This window comes from Leopardus geoffroyi, chromosome C3, assembly GCF_018350155.1.
Source record: "Leopardus geoffroyi isolate Oge1 chromosome C3, O.geoffroyi_Oge1_pat1.0, whole genome shotgun sequence".
In the NCBI taxonomy this organism is placed as follows: Eukaryota; Metazoa; Chordata; class Mammalia; order Carnivora; family Felidae; genus Leopardus; species Leopardus geoffroyi.
In genome coordinates this window covers 50,935,151-50,950,515 of record NC_059338.1, presented here as the reverse complement: position 1 = coordinate 50,950,515, position 15,365 = coordinate 50,935,151, and the positions used below count along the sequence as shown (strand labels likewise).

The 15,365-nt window shown below is 46.7% G+C and overlaps 1 protein-coding gene across 3 annotated transcripts in view; it reads left to right on the top strand.

Annotated features, from left to right (window-relative positions):
• The window catches only part of PAPPA2 (pappalysin 2), a 274,955-nt gene that overhangs the window by 120,075 nt on the left and 139,515 nt on the right, over positions 1–15,365 (top strand). For 2 of the 3 annotated variants that reach the window (XM_045452816.1, XM_045452815.1), the window contains exons 5-8: positions 5,283–5,576; positions 7,561–7,753; positions 11,207–11,328; positions 14,405–14,894. In XM_045452816.1, the coding sequence (XP_045308772.1) occupies positions 5,283–5,576; positions 7,561–7,753; positions 11,207–11,328; positions 14,405–14,894 (1,099 nt within the window). The remainder of the gene's footprint in view (positions 1–5,282; positions 5,577–7,560; positions 7,754–11,206; positions 11,329–14,404; positions 14,895–15,365) is intronic. The other variant, XM_045452817.1, reaches the window with a different exon arrangement.

Here is a 15,365-nt window from a genome sequence, read left to right as displayed (position 1 = left end):
TGTTGAAAATATATATTGTCATGTCTTTCTTCTACTTCCTGTTTCCATGTAGCAAATAAATAAAAGCTGAGAACACAGGGATGCCTGGGTGGCTCAGTCAGTTAAACGTTGGACTTTGACTCAGGTCATGATCTCACAGTTCGTGAATTCGAGCCCCGCGTGAGGCTCTGTGCTGACAGCTCAGAGCCTGGAGCCTGCTTCGGATTCTGTGTCTCCCTCTGTCTCTGCCCCCCGCTGCCCCCCCCCCCCATTTGCGTGCGCACACTCTCTTTCTGTCTCAAAAATAAATAAACATTAAAAACAATTTTTAAAGAAGCTGAGAACACAAAGAAAGGGATTCAGTTGTAGGGAAGGAAATTCCATCCCCCTATTCTATCACCATATTTTATCCCTCATTTGAGGAGAAACAAAACTGAGCAGTGGTTTTGAGTGTAAGAAATGATAATTATATTCTGTATAACTAGGGAAGTAGGAAGGAATAGATTATTGGAAATGCAGAAGAAAGGTGTCTTGGGTAAATCTGACCTCCCAACAAGGTCTATGAGTAATTAAAAGGAACAGTCCAATCTGCAAGGCTTCCTTTCCATACACAATCACTATTGGACTAATTTTAGGCTATTACAAAAAATTTTTGAATGTCAGTGTGTTGTGTGTGAATTGAATGGGCACTTGTTTATTCACAACTCTGTCCAAATCTCATCTGTCTCCTGGGTGCCCATGGATGTGAGGACCCGAACAACATGGAAAAAGTGTGAGCAGCCTAGGGGCAGATCAGAGCTTCTCGCGTGGAGAGATGCTTGTCTGCCTTGCCTGGCGATGGCAGTTTTCACTCTGGAAAGCTGTTTGTGGTCAGACGCCATCCCAGTTTCTTGATGAATGAAGATGGTTAGGAGGAAGCCAACAAAAGGTGGGGGCAGGTAAGCCTGTGTGGCCAGGCTGCCTTATATAAATTACAGTAATATTGACAAATGGTCTAAAATACAGTTGGGGTTACTTTGTTTCAGAAAATCAGCTAAATGCTTATTTATCCACATCACTGTTTTAATCTCCTTAACAACCCTTTGAGTTAAGAACTCTCATATTACCATGAAACAGATCAGGAAGTAGCCTGGAGAGCTTTTAAGGAGTATTCCCAAAGATAAGGATCGATACATTTCCAGTGAGTGTCCACAGCCAAAGAAGGAGCCCACGTCACTCCAAAGGCCATCTTGTGTGAGAGGCTTCTGGGAAGTGCTGTGAGGACCCCCCGGTACCCACTCAGAGTCTGACCCATGCCAGTAATGGAAAGGCAGGAAAGTGTGGGGCACAGATAGGCGCATCAGAAGATGCTGCTGCTTTGTGTGAATATTAACATAGAATAGGAACTGGAAAGTAGCACTTGGTAGTATCTTTTTATTATTCCTATTAAGTTGCTCCTGGAAAAGGATTACACGTTTCCCCCAGCAGGTGGGAATTCACGGCTCCTCAGACTCTCTGTTGTCAGACCCAACTAATAGAGGGCAGGAAGGGCTTGTCATTTGAGGGACTCTGTTTTTATTTATTATTAATCAGGTCTCATTCCTTCTTAATGAAAAGAAGTTCTCCCATTCTTCTTTTTTTTTTTTTTTTTTTTTAAATTTTTTTTTTTTTTCAACGTTTATTTATTTTTGGGACAGAGAGAGACAGAGCATGAACAGGGGAGGGGCAGAGAGAGAAGGAGACACAGAATCGGAAACAGGCTCCAGGCTCTGAGCCATCAGCCCAGAGCCCGATGCGGGGCTCGAACTCACGGACCGCGAGATCGTGACCTGGCTGAAGTCGGACGCTTAACCGACTGCGCCACCCAGGCGCCCCTCCCATTCTTCTTTTTAGATTTTGGGCAGCCAGTATTTATGTCTCACTCAGGCTTTGGTATGAATGTGTGTGTGTGTGTGTGTGTGTGTGTGTGTGTGTGTGTGTGTGATTTTTATCAACACATGAAAGAACTTTTATAAACTAAACCATGAAATAAAGTCTCTCCCCTCCTCCCCAGATGGGTGTGTGATTGTATGATTAAAACCTACTCCCTTAATAATTTCACAAGTGTGTTTTAGTTGGAATAAAGGTTGACTAGAAGAAGCGTGTGGGACCCCCTGCACATGGGACGGGAAGGAGAGGGTGTGAGGATGAGCAGGTGGTGAACCTGGATCCCTTGAAGGTCTAGCAGATCTGAGTAGAATGTCTGTGGTTGCTCGTGCCCAGCTTTCTCCTGCCCTTCAGGCTCCCGAGAGGCGGGGAGTCTTGGAACACAGGTTACGAGGCCAAGGGGGTGACAGTCGTGATAACCCAAGTTTTTCTTCACGTGGTATTTATGATTGCCGACACAGTCCCGAATGTTAGCTCTTAGAGGCACGAGACGAGAGGGACTCTAGGTGAGAAACATGGCTAGCCCCCTCATTTTGCAGCTAACCTTGGGAAAGATGAAGGAGCAGAGCCAAGGTCATACACTACTCAGGGTCAGGGCCACCTTCCAAATTTCTTAAGTTCTGGTCCGGCGTGATTTCCTAACCTCAGGCTCTAGCGAGCGGAATTACTGTAAGAGGATCCCGGGCTTTTCCCTCAACATGTATTGGTGCACACAGCACTTACTTCTAAATTAGAATATATAACATTCTACCTGACACACACATAGCAACTGAACTTATTACTGTGCGTTCCATACAATGATTTGGGGGCGAAAGTCTCATCTTTCTGGAGTAAAAAAATAGAACAGTAAAAAAAAATAGAACATAAAAGATTTATGTTTTTAATTAAAATTTAAGCGTTGCCTGGTTAAGTCTACACTGTCCTTAATGTGCATTAAGAGTGCTATGGCAGAAAATCCTCACCACTGTCGTTGGTGTGGAGGAGATTTGCTGAGCGTGGTAAGAACTTGCATTTTTATGCTTCTTCCTCGTCTTACAAATAAACTGGTTTATTGAAAGGAGAATATTCCTATATTGGGAAATATCTCATTTGGGGTTGAGGCAGAAACTTCTGGAGGATGATGAGACACCCACTAGTATAATGACTGCTCTCATCCTCATCCAGTGCTCCCAGAAGCACACTCCCAGCCACCCCTCCTTCCTATTTTTGCCAGCCCTTCTTCCTGTAATCTTATTTCTATTCAGTTATAACCCCTTTCTTCTACCATTGGAGGAGATCCCAAGAGGACTTGAGATGGACTGACCATATGTATGGGTAGAAAGTAACTGTTACTTGAGAGTTTTCTTTGTCTTTGGTACTTTGTATGAATTGTACTCTAAGGAATCCAGTATTCCTTACGTCGAAAGGTATTCTACCCCAAACAGGTTCTGTGTTCAAACAAGTTTGGGAAGCAAAGTGTTCAACAAAATTGCTGCAAGGCTTTTCAGAAGCTATAGTTCTTAGGCCAGTCAATCTGCAGGAGGTGGGTGTGGCATGCTTCATTTTTCTCAAGCACACCTAACCATCAGATACGACAGAGGGGCAGAGAGAGAAGGAGACACAGAATCCGAAGCAGGCTCCAGGCTCTGAACTGTCAGCACAGAGCCCAAGGTGGGGCTCGAACTCATGGACCATGAGATCATGACCTGAGTGAAGTTGGACACTCAACTGACTGGGCCACCCAGGCGCCCCCTGAGATTGTTTTTTTCTTTATGTTTATTTATTTTTGAGAGAGAGAAAGACAGAGCGTGAGCAGGGGAGGGGCAGAGAAAGAGGGAGACACAGACTCTGAAGCAGGCTCCAGGCTCTGAGCTGTCTGCACAGAGCCCGACGTGGGGCTCGAACCCATGAACCGTGAGATCATGACCTGAGCCGAAGTCAGACCCTTAACCAACTGAGCCACCCAGGCACTCCCAGATTGGTTTTTTGAATCCAAATCTTGCTTAGAGGTGGGGGAAGGGAAAGGAGGAGGAGGGAAACAGGTTAAGTGTGGGGGGCGGGGGAAGGGTTGGGGTGGAGGAAGGCAGAAGAGAGTGATGACACAAACAGCATGGTGCTCTTAGAGCACCTTTGCTCATGTGGATGAAAAAGAGCTGAGAGGGGCCCCCCGGGTGGTCAGTCGGTTAAATGTCTCGCTCCTGATCTCGGCTCAGGTCATGATTTCACAGTTCGTGGGATTGAGCCCTGCATGAGTCTCTGTGCTGACAGCATGGAGCCTGCTTGGGATTCTCTCTCTCTGCCCCTACCCCACTCATGCCCTCTCTCTCTCCCAAAATAAATAAATAACCTTAAAAAAAAACAAAGAAGAGTTGAGAGCCAAAATATGAACTTTGATGATGATTACTAGTGCCATTGCTGTAAACATGAAGGGGTCAGCATCTTGAAATGTGGAAATGCTGCATTTTGCTGGCTTTATGCAAATACTGAGCACCCAGGATGTTACTGGAATAGATCTGTTTTCAAATAACTTTGTGTTTACATAATGATGCACACATGAAAGAAATATACAGAAAATAATTTTATAAAAGGAAAAAAGGTTAATATGAGAGAATGAAAACTTCTACTGGAAGTGATAGAAATGATGAACAAGGGAGGTGAGGTCTGGCTCTGATGTAGATGTGAGAGCAGATAGTGTATTTCAGGACGTGTCTGGGCATGCCTTGGTTAATGTCAGCATGTCTGAGTGGACTGGGAGAAGCTAGAACTTGGACCTAGAAACTGTCATTTGCAGGAAGGTAGTCACTAAAAGGGCAGGTCGAGCCACCGGATGTGGCACCAGATACCCAATGATTCCATTCTGCCCATGAAACCATTTATGTAGTTGTCTTTAGGGCAGCACATAGAATTCAGAAATGAGACAGTCCCTGGAAAGGATCTTACAGAAGAAAAGCAGAGCCGTTCTTTTGGAGGGACTGCCGTACTCAGTGGACTGTTGATACAGGGAGGGCTCAGGTAGGAGGGATGATGCATGGCTTGGCAGTTGGGGTCATATCTGAATCAGAGGGTCAGGGGCAGCCTGGAAGCTGTTAATGTTCAGCCAGTGCTAAGTTACAGTGCTGTTAATGTGCAGCCAGTGCTAAGAATCCTGGCCCTCTATCATGTCGTTTCACCTTTATTGCTCTCCCTGGCTTCTAGAACAGCCCTCATCTATGTTGGGGGCTAAAGACGCATTTATTAATTAGTTCAGATGGTGTTTGTGACCAAAGGGAAAAGCAGGTGACTGAATGCCACTAAAAGTTATACAGTATTCCCTTAGAGGCTGAAATTGAACACTGGATGTTTACCAGCAGACATAATTAAGGATCAGAGGCTGCTATTCGTTACATGCTTAGAGATGTTTTCCAAATCTTCCATTGCAGGTGGTGTTGTCCTCAACCCAGCCTATTATGGCATGCCTGGCCATACCAACATTATGATCCACGAGGTGGGGCATGTCCTGGGACTCTACCATGTCTTCAAAGGGGTCAGTGAGAGGGAATCCTGTGATGACCCCTGTAGGGAGACAGTGCCATCCATGGATACGGGAGACCTCTGTGCCGACACCGCCCCTACTCCCAAGAGTAAGCTGTGCAAGGACCCAGAACCTACCAATGATACCTGTGGCTTCACCCACTTCCCGGGGGCTCCGTTCAGCAACTACATGAGCTATACAGGTATCACGACAGTTTCAGTATGTGTATCTGCCATGAAGATTACATGGGGGCCTTTTGGGGCCAGGGCGGGGTATGGAGGTGTGGGAGGTGGGAGGCCTGTGAAGCAGTCACTCATGCCAGAGGGCTGAAGTGTATTTACCACGGCATATTCTTTTTCATGTGTGTCTTTGAAGAACTTAAACAAATATGGAGATGAGAAGGGGTCTAAGGGGCTGGATTCTCCTCCACTAGAGGTCAAAAGAAAAACACACCTCTCTCTTGGATGGTTTAAAAAGGAGACAAAACCCAAAGCTCTCTTGAGATTGCTTTGACCTCTAGAAGTTGGTTATTCCTGTTCTTGCCCACGTTCTTAGGCATTCTCTCTGAAGGAGACTCCCAACAGTGGTGGGGAAAGAGGTTTCTGGGTCAAGGTGCCTCTGTGCTGTTTTTGAAATTAGTCAAGAAGATGGACCTGGTTAATTTTAAGCTCAAGCTCAGGATTCCTTTTTATTTTGTTCTTTTTTAAGGTATCAGATTTGCTTCTTCCAACATGAGCCAAGGGCTGATTCTTAGCTTGCCTACCAAAGGAAAAAAAAAAAAAAAAACAAAACCAGGTGCTGTCTTATTTAAAAAATGGCACTACTTTCCTGGCCCTGGGAACAACCCTATTATCTGGTCTTGTTATCCTGGATTATGTCTCTTACTTGTCCAGTTTCTCTTGCTCATTTCTGGCAAAAAGTAGTACTTATCATAACCTCTTGGTGACGGACTCAAATTTATCCCTAAAAGTAAGGACTGATTTGATTTGATGACTTATTCTAGGGAGAAGGAAGGGATGATTTTTCTGTAAGGTGAAGGGTCTTGTTTGGTAATAAATTCTAAGGCTATCCTCTCCCCCCCTCCAAAAAAAAAAAAAAAAGATAAACCACAAGGCCTTGGTCATGCCTCTGAAGGAAAGAAGGGAAGAAAAGAGTGGTGACCTGGTCACCTATTGTCTCATTTTGGCATATAATTCAGGCGCACTGAATTCATAAGGACCAGCAGCCCTGCCTCCCCCCAACGAGGACACAGTGGCCCTTGCCACGGGAGACCAGACAACGGGGTGCATAGGGCAGAGCTGTTTAGGCACCGCCTTTGAAGTGGGCCGGGAAAACCATCTAAGGAACAGGGGGCAGTGTTCGGCTGGTGTGCTTTCATTAAAAAAAGCTCTGAGGGGCGCCTGGGTGGCTCAGTCAGCTGGGTGACCGACTTAGGCTCAGGTCATAATCTTGTGGTTTGTGAGTTCAAGCCTCACATAGGGCTGGCTACCGTCAGGCTGTCAGCGCAGAGGCCTCTTCGGAGCCTCTGGCCCCCACTCTCTGCCCCCCACCCCCACTGGCACTCTCCCCCAAAATAAGTAAATATTTTTTTTAAAAAAGCTCTGAAACTAAAATAACTCCTTTTCCAGCCCTATGAAAATTATGTTAACAGGGAGATGTTGCAGGCCCCAAAAAGAAGGTAAGGACCACCGTTCCCAGTCCTGCTGCATCCTTGACATTTTGGCTCTCTCTTTCCTTGAGCGTCTCCACCAAATCCTCCCTAACCTTGGCAGTCACTGGGCACGAAGCAGGTGTCTGCAACTCTGGAGATGTTCATGAGTAAAAAGGCCATATGCTGAAACACTGCCATCTTGTGGTTTCCTGAATAAGTAACCGTCAGCTCCAAGCAATCTTGTACCCCAGGGCGTGAGTCTCCCCCTGGCTCGGCCTCATAGCAAGGTACTGGCCCTGCTTTAGGGATCAGCAGTGCTCTTCTCTGCCTTCTCTTTCCCACTGTGGCTTACATACTCTCTGGAACAGCATACATTTATTCGCCTGACAAGTCCCTGGGGAACCCAGTACGTGTGAGGCTTTGTGTTAAGTGACTCAGGGTGTGAGCAAGGCAGAATTCACCCCTGCCTCGGTGGGCCTTGGCGGTTAAAGCCTTCATCTCTCCTGTTCCTTTTTTTTTTTTTTCGTCTCCACAGATGATGACTGCACCGACAGCTTCACCCCTAACCAGGTGGCCCGGATGCATTGCTATTTGGACCTTGTGTATCAGCAGTGGAGTCAAAGCCGGAAGCCCACCCCCATTCCCATCCCACCCATGGTCATCGGGCAGACCCACACCTCCCTCACCATCCACTGGCTTCCTCCAATTAGTGGGGTTGTGCACGACAGGTGAGAGAGGCGCTTGCCGCGGGCGAGGGCATGTCTCTGGGGTCTCTGGGGCATGTCGGACATGCAGGGTGAAGGATGCGAAGTGAGAGGAGCCCCGGTTTGGGTCTGTAAACCTGCGGACCACTGCTCAGGGCCGCCCTCCATAGTCGTCCTCCCCCTGGGAGAGCTCACGGGGCTGTCAGGTAAGCCCCTGGCTCGTCATACGTGCTTACTCCTTGGCGAGGGGCCTGTCATGGTCAGATCAGGCATGCTTCCAGAGCCTTGAAGAGGTTGACAAAGGTGATGAAGATGAGCTGACAGAGCTGAGGTGGCAGTTGCTACCTGTCCAGGTCAACCAATCCTCCCTGGTGTGAGGGGCGGGGGGCCGAGACTTGCTGCCTGCACAGTGGTGTTGGGGGGAAGTGTGGTATGTTCAGACAGCTGGAGGTGGGGGGGGTGGCAGGTTATTCACTGTGTAAGGGGCTGTGTAAGGGGCTTAACCGACTTTTGTGGTGTTTCTAATGCCTTCTCTGCTTCCTCTTGTACCTGGTGCCTGCCCCACTGATGGCTTACTGTCTTACGGAGTTGTCCTTATCTGTGTGTTCTCCCATTTGCCCCATTTCACTGCCACTCCCTGGGGTCAGGACTATTTTTTGTATCTCTGTCCCTTGGCCTGCCACAATAGACACCTGATACATGGTGGTTTTTTTTTTTTTTTAAAGAGAATCGTTATACCTAAAATTAGTTCCTTACTTATCCTTTGCATACTGGTATAAATGAATACCGGGGAAGGTGTAAAAAAGGAGAGAAGGTAGGAAAAGCATCCCCTGTGACAGTGCTGGAGTCTGGGGGAATGTGGATTCTCTGGAAAGGTCCAGAACTCCACCGCTGGCCTGTGCGGGCTCTCCACTGTCAAGCCCTGCCACCGTCTTTTAAATGACCGCAGTGGCTCTTGTCTCTTTGGTCCATCTTTGTGTGAAGCGTTGCACTAGGTATTGTACCGGCAGTTGTCTTCCTCAGTCCTTGTGGCGAGCACGACTCCTGCCCCATGAGTGAGAGACCCAAGCCCCAGAGAGGCGCATGGTGGCTAGCCCCAGACCCCGCAACTGAGCAGAGGTGAAAGTGTGGCATCTGCTCGAATTGCAGAAATGGGAAACCTGGAATCGATCATTTCTATGAACTTCGAGCTTTCCCATTTAGAAGGTAGATAGCCCCTCTTCTACTTAGAACTTCCCCCCTGGGTGTGCAACCCCAGCAACTGAGCGCCATGTCCCTGGAGCATGTTTCCGTGCACTCCACCTTTGCCGAAAGCCTGGGAGAAAAGACAGGGAGAGACAGGGATGAGGGCAAGCAGGCGAATCGGTTTTCAAAGTGGCGTTGCCAGCCTGCTGGATCTTGGGACCCGTCCTCAGTACCTTGATGCGTGCTCAGTGCGTGATGTGACTTAGCACTTAACGATCCTACAGAGCAGCTCTGATGGCCATCAGCACCCAGGCTTTCCTGGGCTCCATCTGTGAGTCAACAAATGTGATGTGTTTAAGAATCCTCTTCCCGCAAGGGTGACCCTGTGCAACTTCGGTCGGACTGGCTGAACAGTAAGTCCTCCTGTGGGCATGTGCAGACTGGAGTTTTATATCAGTTTATGTAACACACGTAAACAATTTAATCTCTCAATTCTCCCTCTGGTACAAATGTTACGATAGAGCAGACATCAGTACTGGCATGCCGTGAGTCTGTTGGCAGAAAAGGCTGTAATTTGCTTCGTTTTCTCAGCTAGGTGGGCCACAGCGTGGAGGCCTCCCAACATGCATGTCGGGGAGACTCGCGTCACACACCCAGCGATTTGTGTCACGCTCGGAGTTGTGTTTACTCCTCCCCAGTAGGTATTTGGAATTCTTATGTCAGAGAGGAGCCCAACCACGCACTCAGCAGTGGCCCTGGAGAGGCCAAGTACATCAAGGAAGTGTGGTTTGGAGTTGTGTCCACGTTAGAAGTGGGTGCTAACCCGAGTCAGAGGTTGGAGTTAACTGCACCTCTTCATTGCCAAGGTCCCGGACATTGGATGGTTTTGGGGAACTTGCGGAAAGGAATTAAGGAACTTGCTGTGACCTTAGGCAGTTGACTTAATCTCTCTGAGCCTGAGTGTCCTCATTTGTAAACACAAGAGTTCTTGTAGGGATTAGAAATGATTTATGAAAAGCGCCTTGTGGCACCATGCCAGGTATATAAGGTGCTTAAAAACGGGAGCTTGGAAGAAAAGGGAGCCAATCGCATACTTATTATCTCTATTTAACAATCATATTATTTTTCTAGTCTATTACACGATATTCATTTTCTCTCTCTAGCTGGCAGAGACCTTGGCTTAATGCCTCCATTTTCAGATGCCCATTTAGGCTTCTAAAAAGATTCTAAGTATCAGAGATGAGCCTCATCAAGTGCTCTCACCTTGTCATTTGGCTGTTGAAGAGCTCCTTGTAGAGTGTGCTGATAGTCTCAGGGATGCTCATAAAACAAGCTCTTACAGAGGTACGGCTGAAGCCGGTCCCTATGCTAACTGCTGGGCATAGAAAGACTGGAACTTGGTCTGGGCCTGCTCATAGGCAAAGGAGAGAACGTGAATGTCCTGTCCTAAGACAGGAGCCAGAACTTGCAGTGGGTGCGTAGAGGAGAGAGAGCGCCTGCCAGGCAGAAGAGTAGACATAAATACCACTGCAGAGGTTACATGTGAAGGGGCTTTTAAGGATGAATAGGAGTGTGTTAAGCAGAGAAGCTTTAAAAGGCTATTTTTTCAGGAGAGAGAAGAGCATGTTTCACAGAGCTGTGAGAAGGGCTGTATATTTGAGGAATGGTGAGGAGTTCATTGTGCAGGGGACATAAGTTCATAAAGGAACGAAAGTGAGTAAGGCTGGAGTTAGCTTGTGAAGAACCTTGGATCATGGTAAGAAATCTGGAGGTATTCACACAGGCGATGGAGAGCCAGGGGGCATCACATTTCACATGACTTTCATACATCAGGTGGGGAGTTTAAAACATAAGGCCACATATAGTTAATGAGTTTACTCTGAAAATTGCTGTCTGTTTTAGTTGGGAGCAATGGAAGGGGTCTTGGGATGGGTTATTAAAAGTCAGCCTAGTTAGGGGTCTTATGCTGAAAGATTCAGATCATAATTATTTTGGGTTGAATGTTCCTAGGATAGAAGCCGTCTGCTTTCATCTCCACAGGCCTCCTTTATGACTTAGTTAAATTCTTCTGCTTCATAACCTTGAGATTTTCATGTCACTATGAATTTTTAAAAGAGGAGGTCTACCCCAGAAGGAAATGAGTTGAGAAACAGTTGTGTTCCCAGTTACCCCCTGGGGCCTCACTACCCATCGCCACTCCCCCGTCCCCAGAGGCCTTCCAAATTTCGAATTCTGTGATCCCAGTTCACCTGACCACTTCTCCTTGTGTCCCTTCCCCCTTCATCTTCCCAGGGTCCCAGGCAGCGTGTGTGGTGCCTGCACTGAAGATGGGACATTCCGTCAGTACGTGCACGCAGCTTCCTCCCGGCGTGTGTGTGACTCCTCAGGTTACTGGACTCCAGAGGAGGCTGTGGGTAAAGCGCCATAGCTTTTTTGTTTATACCTGGTGGCTGCTGAGAATGGGGGTGGGGGGGGAGGGGGGAGCAGTGGCATGGTGAGAAGAAGGGAGCCCGTGTGTGTGTGTGTGTGTGTGTGTGTGTGTGTGGTTTGCTGGATGTGTCTCCAGGGGCCTGGGAAAGACTGTCTGGTACCTTCGTGTGTCCCACGTGTGCTTAGCATGGAGGCCCGATGGCTGTGGCAGAGCAGAGGTCAGCATAGAGGACAGAGGGATGGAGAAGGACGGCTGAGCTCAGGGGGTGACTTCAGGATGAGAGCTCAGGCGTTCAGTATTACGCACCCCTACCAGCCCACAGAGCTGCCTTGCCACATAACAGTGTAAGCTGATCTCTATCAGGAGAGTAATAGAGAACACATTGCAGGGAACACCGACGTTCGGCCCAAGCCAGTCTGGGTGGGGGTGGGGGTGGGGGTGGGGTGGACTAGGTGTTCCAAACTGATCGTTCTCATCTATGCTATTTTATGAGTCCATTAATCACGGGGTACTGGTTGTGCTTTGGATGTGATCTAAGTTACATCCTAGACTCTTGGAGGGGGAAAGTGTTTTTAGCTGTCCCTTTTCCTGGTCCTCACCATACTTCTCAGTTAATACTCACTCACATACGTACAGCAAGGCCTCTAGGACAAATTCAAGCATAAATGTTATCCTAGTTCAAGTCCGGAAAATGCTGCTGACAGGGGTTTTAGCACCTTCCGTTGAATGGCTTGACTTCTTCCATCCATCTCCATCATCTTCAGTGTTTACCTCATTGTCATCTTTTTCTTTTTCTTGTATTTATTAAGATCATGAAAACTAATTAGTGAGATGAATTGGACACAGTCCTGTTTGAGTTAGTTTGCACTCTTGATTCTGACAAAGAAAAAAGAAAAGAAAAAGGACAGTGGTTTTAGAGTCAACAGTGTCTGTAACATGTCCCTTTGAGCTCCCAGTCACTCAAATGACAGGAGCCTCAAGGAGAAATTGGGAGGGAGACATTGTACTTGATTCTGATTGGACATATAGAACTTTTTTCAGATGTGAGTTTTCAAGGAAGAATGGAAAACGACTCTGAAATTCACATTGGCATTGTGTTGGACTCATGTGGAGATTGGCATTTCATAAAAAGTCTTTTCTGTGGCAAACAGATTGTCCTGTACTAGTGTTTTAATGGCCATTCAACTCCCTGGCTCTGAATTTCTCTCCTTTTAATTCTTGGCAGACTTTAAAGTTATGTGGTAGAGGTGAAAGGAATTAGAAGGTCTGGGTTCTAATTGTTGAATCGTGTCTCGAGGCAAATCAAATCAGCTTTCAAGGCCTCCGCTTCCTGTCTTACCCTGAGATCATGATAAAAATTTTCTGAGACAGTGGTTCTGTTGGGTTGGCTTCCAAGGGGTTTTACTCGGCTAATATTTTGGGGATGGCTATTGGAAAATACCACTAAGAAATACTGGTCTTCCTTTGCTTTGAAAAGATGGAGAACCCAGTCATACTTAAAATATACACAATGAAAGTGATTGACTCCCCAGCAGAGTGTGCACAAACACGCATATCTACAGATACGATCCAAACCTACTTAACGAACACTTACTGACCACCAACTGCTTTCTAAAATGCAATGAAGAAGAGAAAATGGAACCACATTCCCTGCTTAAATATCTTTCTGGAATGAACTCCTGGCTCTGTAATCTAAATTAGACCCTATCCCTCTCTAGCCTTTTATCCTTCTTCATTTTTCTTCAAAGATGCCATTACCGCTTTGTCTAGTATGGTGCCCTGTCACCCTATTGTGAGAATTATGACTTAATCTTTGTTGCTTATCTTTCTTCGATGCCCAGATCAGTGCTAGGTGTAAAGGAGGCACATAGTCATTTTTTGTTGAATGGATGAATAAATGAATGAATGGATTTACAGTACAGGCCAAAGATAATAAGGACTGTGAGACGTAACACACACACACACACACACACACACACACACACACACACACCCACACACACACACACACCCCACCCCACACATTTGAATTTGTCTCCTCTGGGTTTTGGGGCATTCTTTATTTTCCAAATTCTGAAGGGCTAAAGAATTCTGTTTTTGCAAATGTAATTTGCAAATGTTTCCATGGAACATTGTATAGGTCTTTCACACTAACCTAGTAACCCAGGGGTTAAATAGTACTTATTTCATCAGTGAGGAAATTGAGGCTTATAAAGACTTAACCATGGTCACACAGCTAATGGCACGGCACCAATTAGATTGTGACTCTGCTGATTCTAAGTTAGCACTTTTTTTATGAATTTCCCCTTGTGTGATATGAAAGAACACCATTTGTATAGATTATTTTCACAGAACTGACCTTAATATATTTGCAATATTTGATTTTTGACCGTCCCTTTTTTGCTTAGCTACTGAATGTCTATTTTTCTCCCCACTCAGAAATACATGCTTCTATTTCCTGCCTGCAGTTTCCTCCATGCAGTGACCTAACTGCTCATACCTGAACTAAAAGGAAAATCTCAACATATGGTTGTAAAATTCTGCTAAAAGTCATTTGGAAGGACTGCTAAGGTGTGATCTTAGGGAGTGAAAAAAGTTTTGTGGAGAGCCTCGTTAAACAAAATGTAGTGACGGACCGAAACAAACATTGGCCTTATTAATAAATAAAACAGGGTTTCAGAAGCATTGACTTATCATACATTATTAATAAACTCAGTACAAATAATTCTCCTCTGATCAAGGACTCTTTAAGGACATGACTTACCTTGTCTGCATTAGCTTCATGTTTCCACGTGGGCCCGCTCCATTCTGGAAGCCTTGCTGGACTACGCTTATTAGAGGCCCCATGTAGAGGGGTATGGAGCAAGCCACAATACTTCTAAATGGTCACACGTTTGTCCTCAGTAGGACTGAAGATCTACCCCACGACGTCGACCAACTTCTGTGGGGATTGGCTCAAAGCTCTCTTCTTTCTTCTTTCTGGTTGCTCATGTGAGCTACTCATTTTTAGACTCAATGGCAGTTCCTGACGCATCTGTCTTTCTGTTCACCTCCCTCAGGGCCTCCAGACGTGGACCAGCCCTGTGAGCCGAGCTTGCAGGCCTGGAGTCCCGAGCTCCACCTGTACCATATGAACATGACGGTCCCCTGCCCTTCGGAAGGCTGTAGCCTGGAGCTGCTCTTCCAGCACCCGGTCCAAGCTGACACCCTTACCCTATGGGTCACCTACCTCTCCATGGACTCCTCCCAGGCACTCTTTGACACGGAGATCTTGCTGGAACACCAGGAGTCTGTGCACCTGGGCCCCTTAGACACTTTCTGTGACACCCCACTCACTATCAAACTGCATGTGGACGGGAAGGTCTCGGGGGTGAAGGTCTACACCTTTGATGAGCGGATGGAGATTGACGCAGCTCTGCTAACTTCCCAGCCCCATAGTCCCCTGTGCTCTGGCTGCAGGCCTGTGAGGTACCAGGTTCTTCGTGAGCCCCCATTTGCCAATGGCTTGCCCATGGTGGTGACAAATCCTCACAGGAAGTTCACGGACGTGTGAGTTGGGCAGTAGGGCTTTCTAAACCATGGGGCTTCCTGGGGCTTTGGGAGTGGGTCTTGATTCCCCTTTCCCGCTTTTTTCCATTCCAACATGCCCTTAGCTGGAGAAATGTTCAGAATCCCAGAGGGGATTTTATTCTAAAGTGGCGTATCTGAGATGAAGAAAAATATTTCCCAGGAAGGGGCGAGCAAGTATTCTGAGTAATGTTGCCATCATTAGGATCATGGAAAAAAAAAAGAGGTTCTTCTCTGAGGTGCTTCTGCTGGAATGAAAGTATTTGCCACAAATAAGTTGATCAGTGTCGACTGCTGTCTAGTGACACAATTTAATTTCTGATCCTTTCTGTAACTTTTGGATAATCTGCCACAGCTCCTCTACCATTTGAAGACGGTAGTTAACTCTTCATAGCTGAGCGAGGAAGCCAAGTGTCCTGCAGGCACACCTTCATTTCAAGACTCATTCCTGAT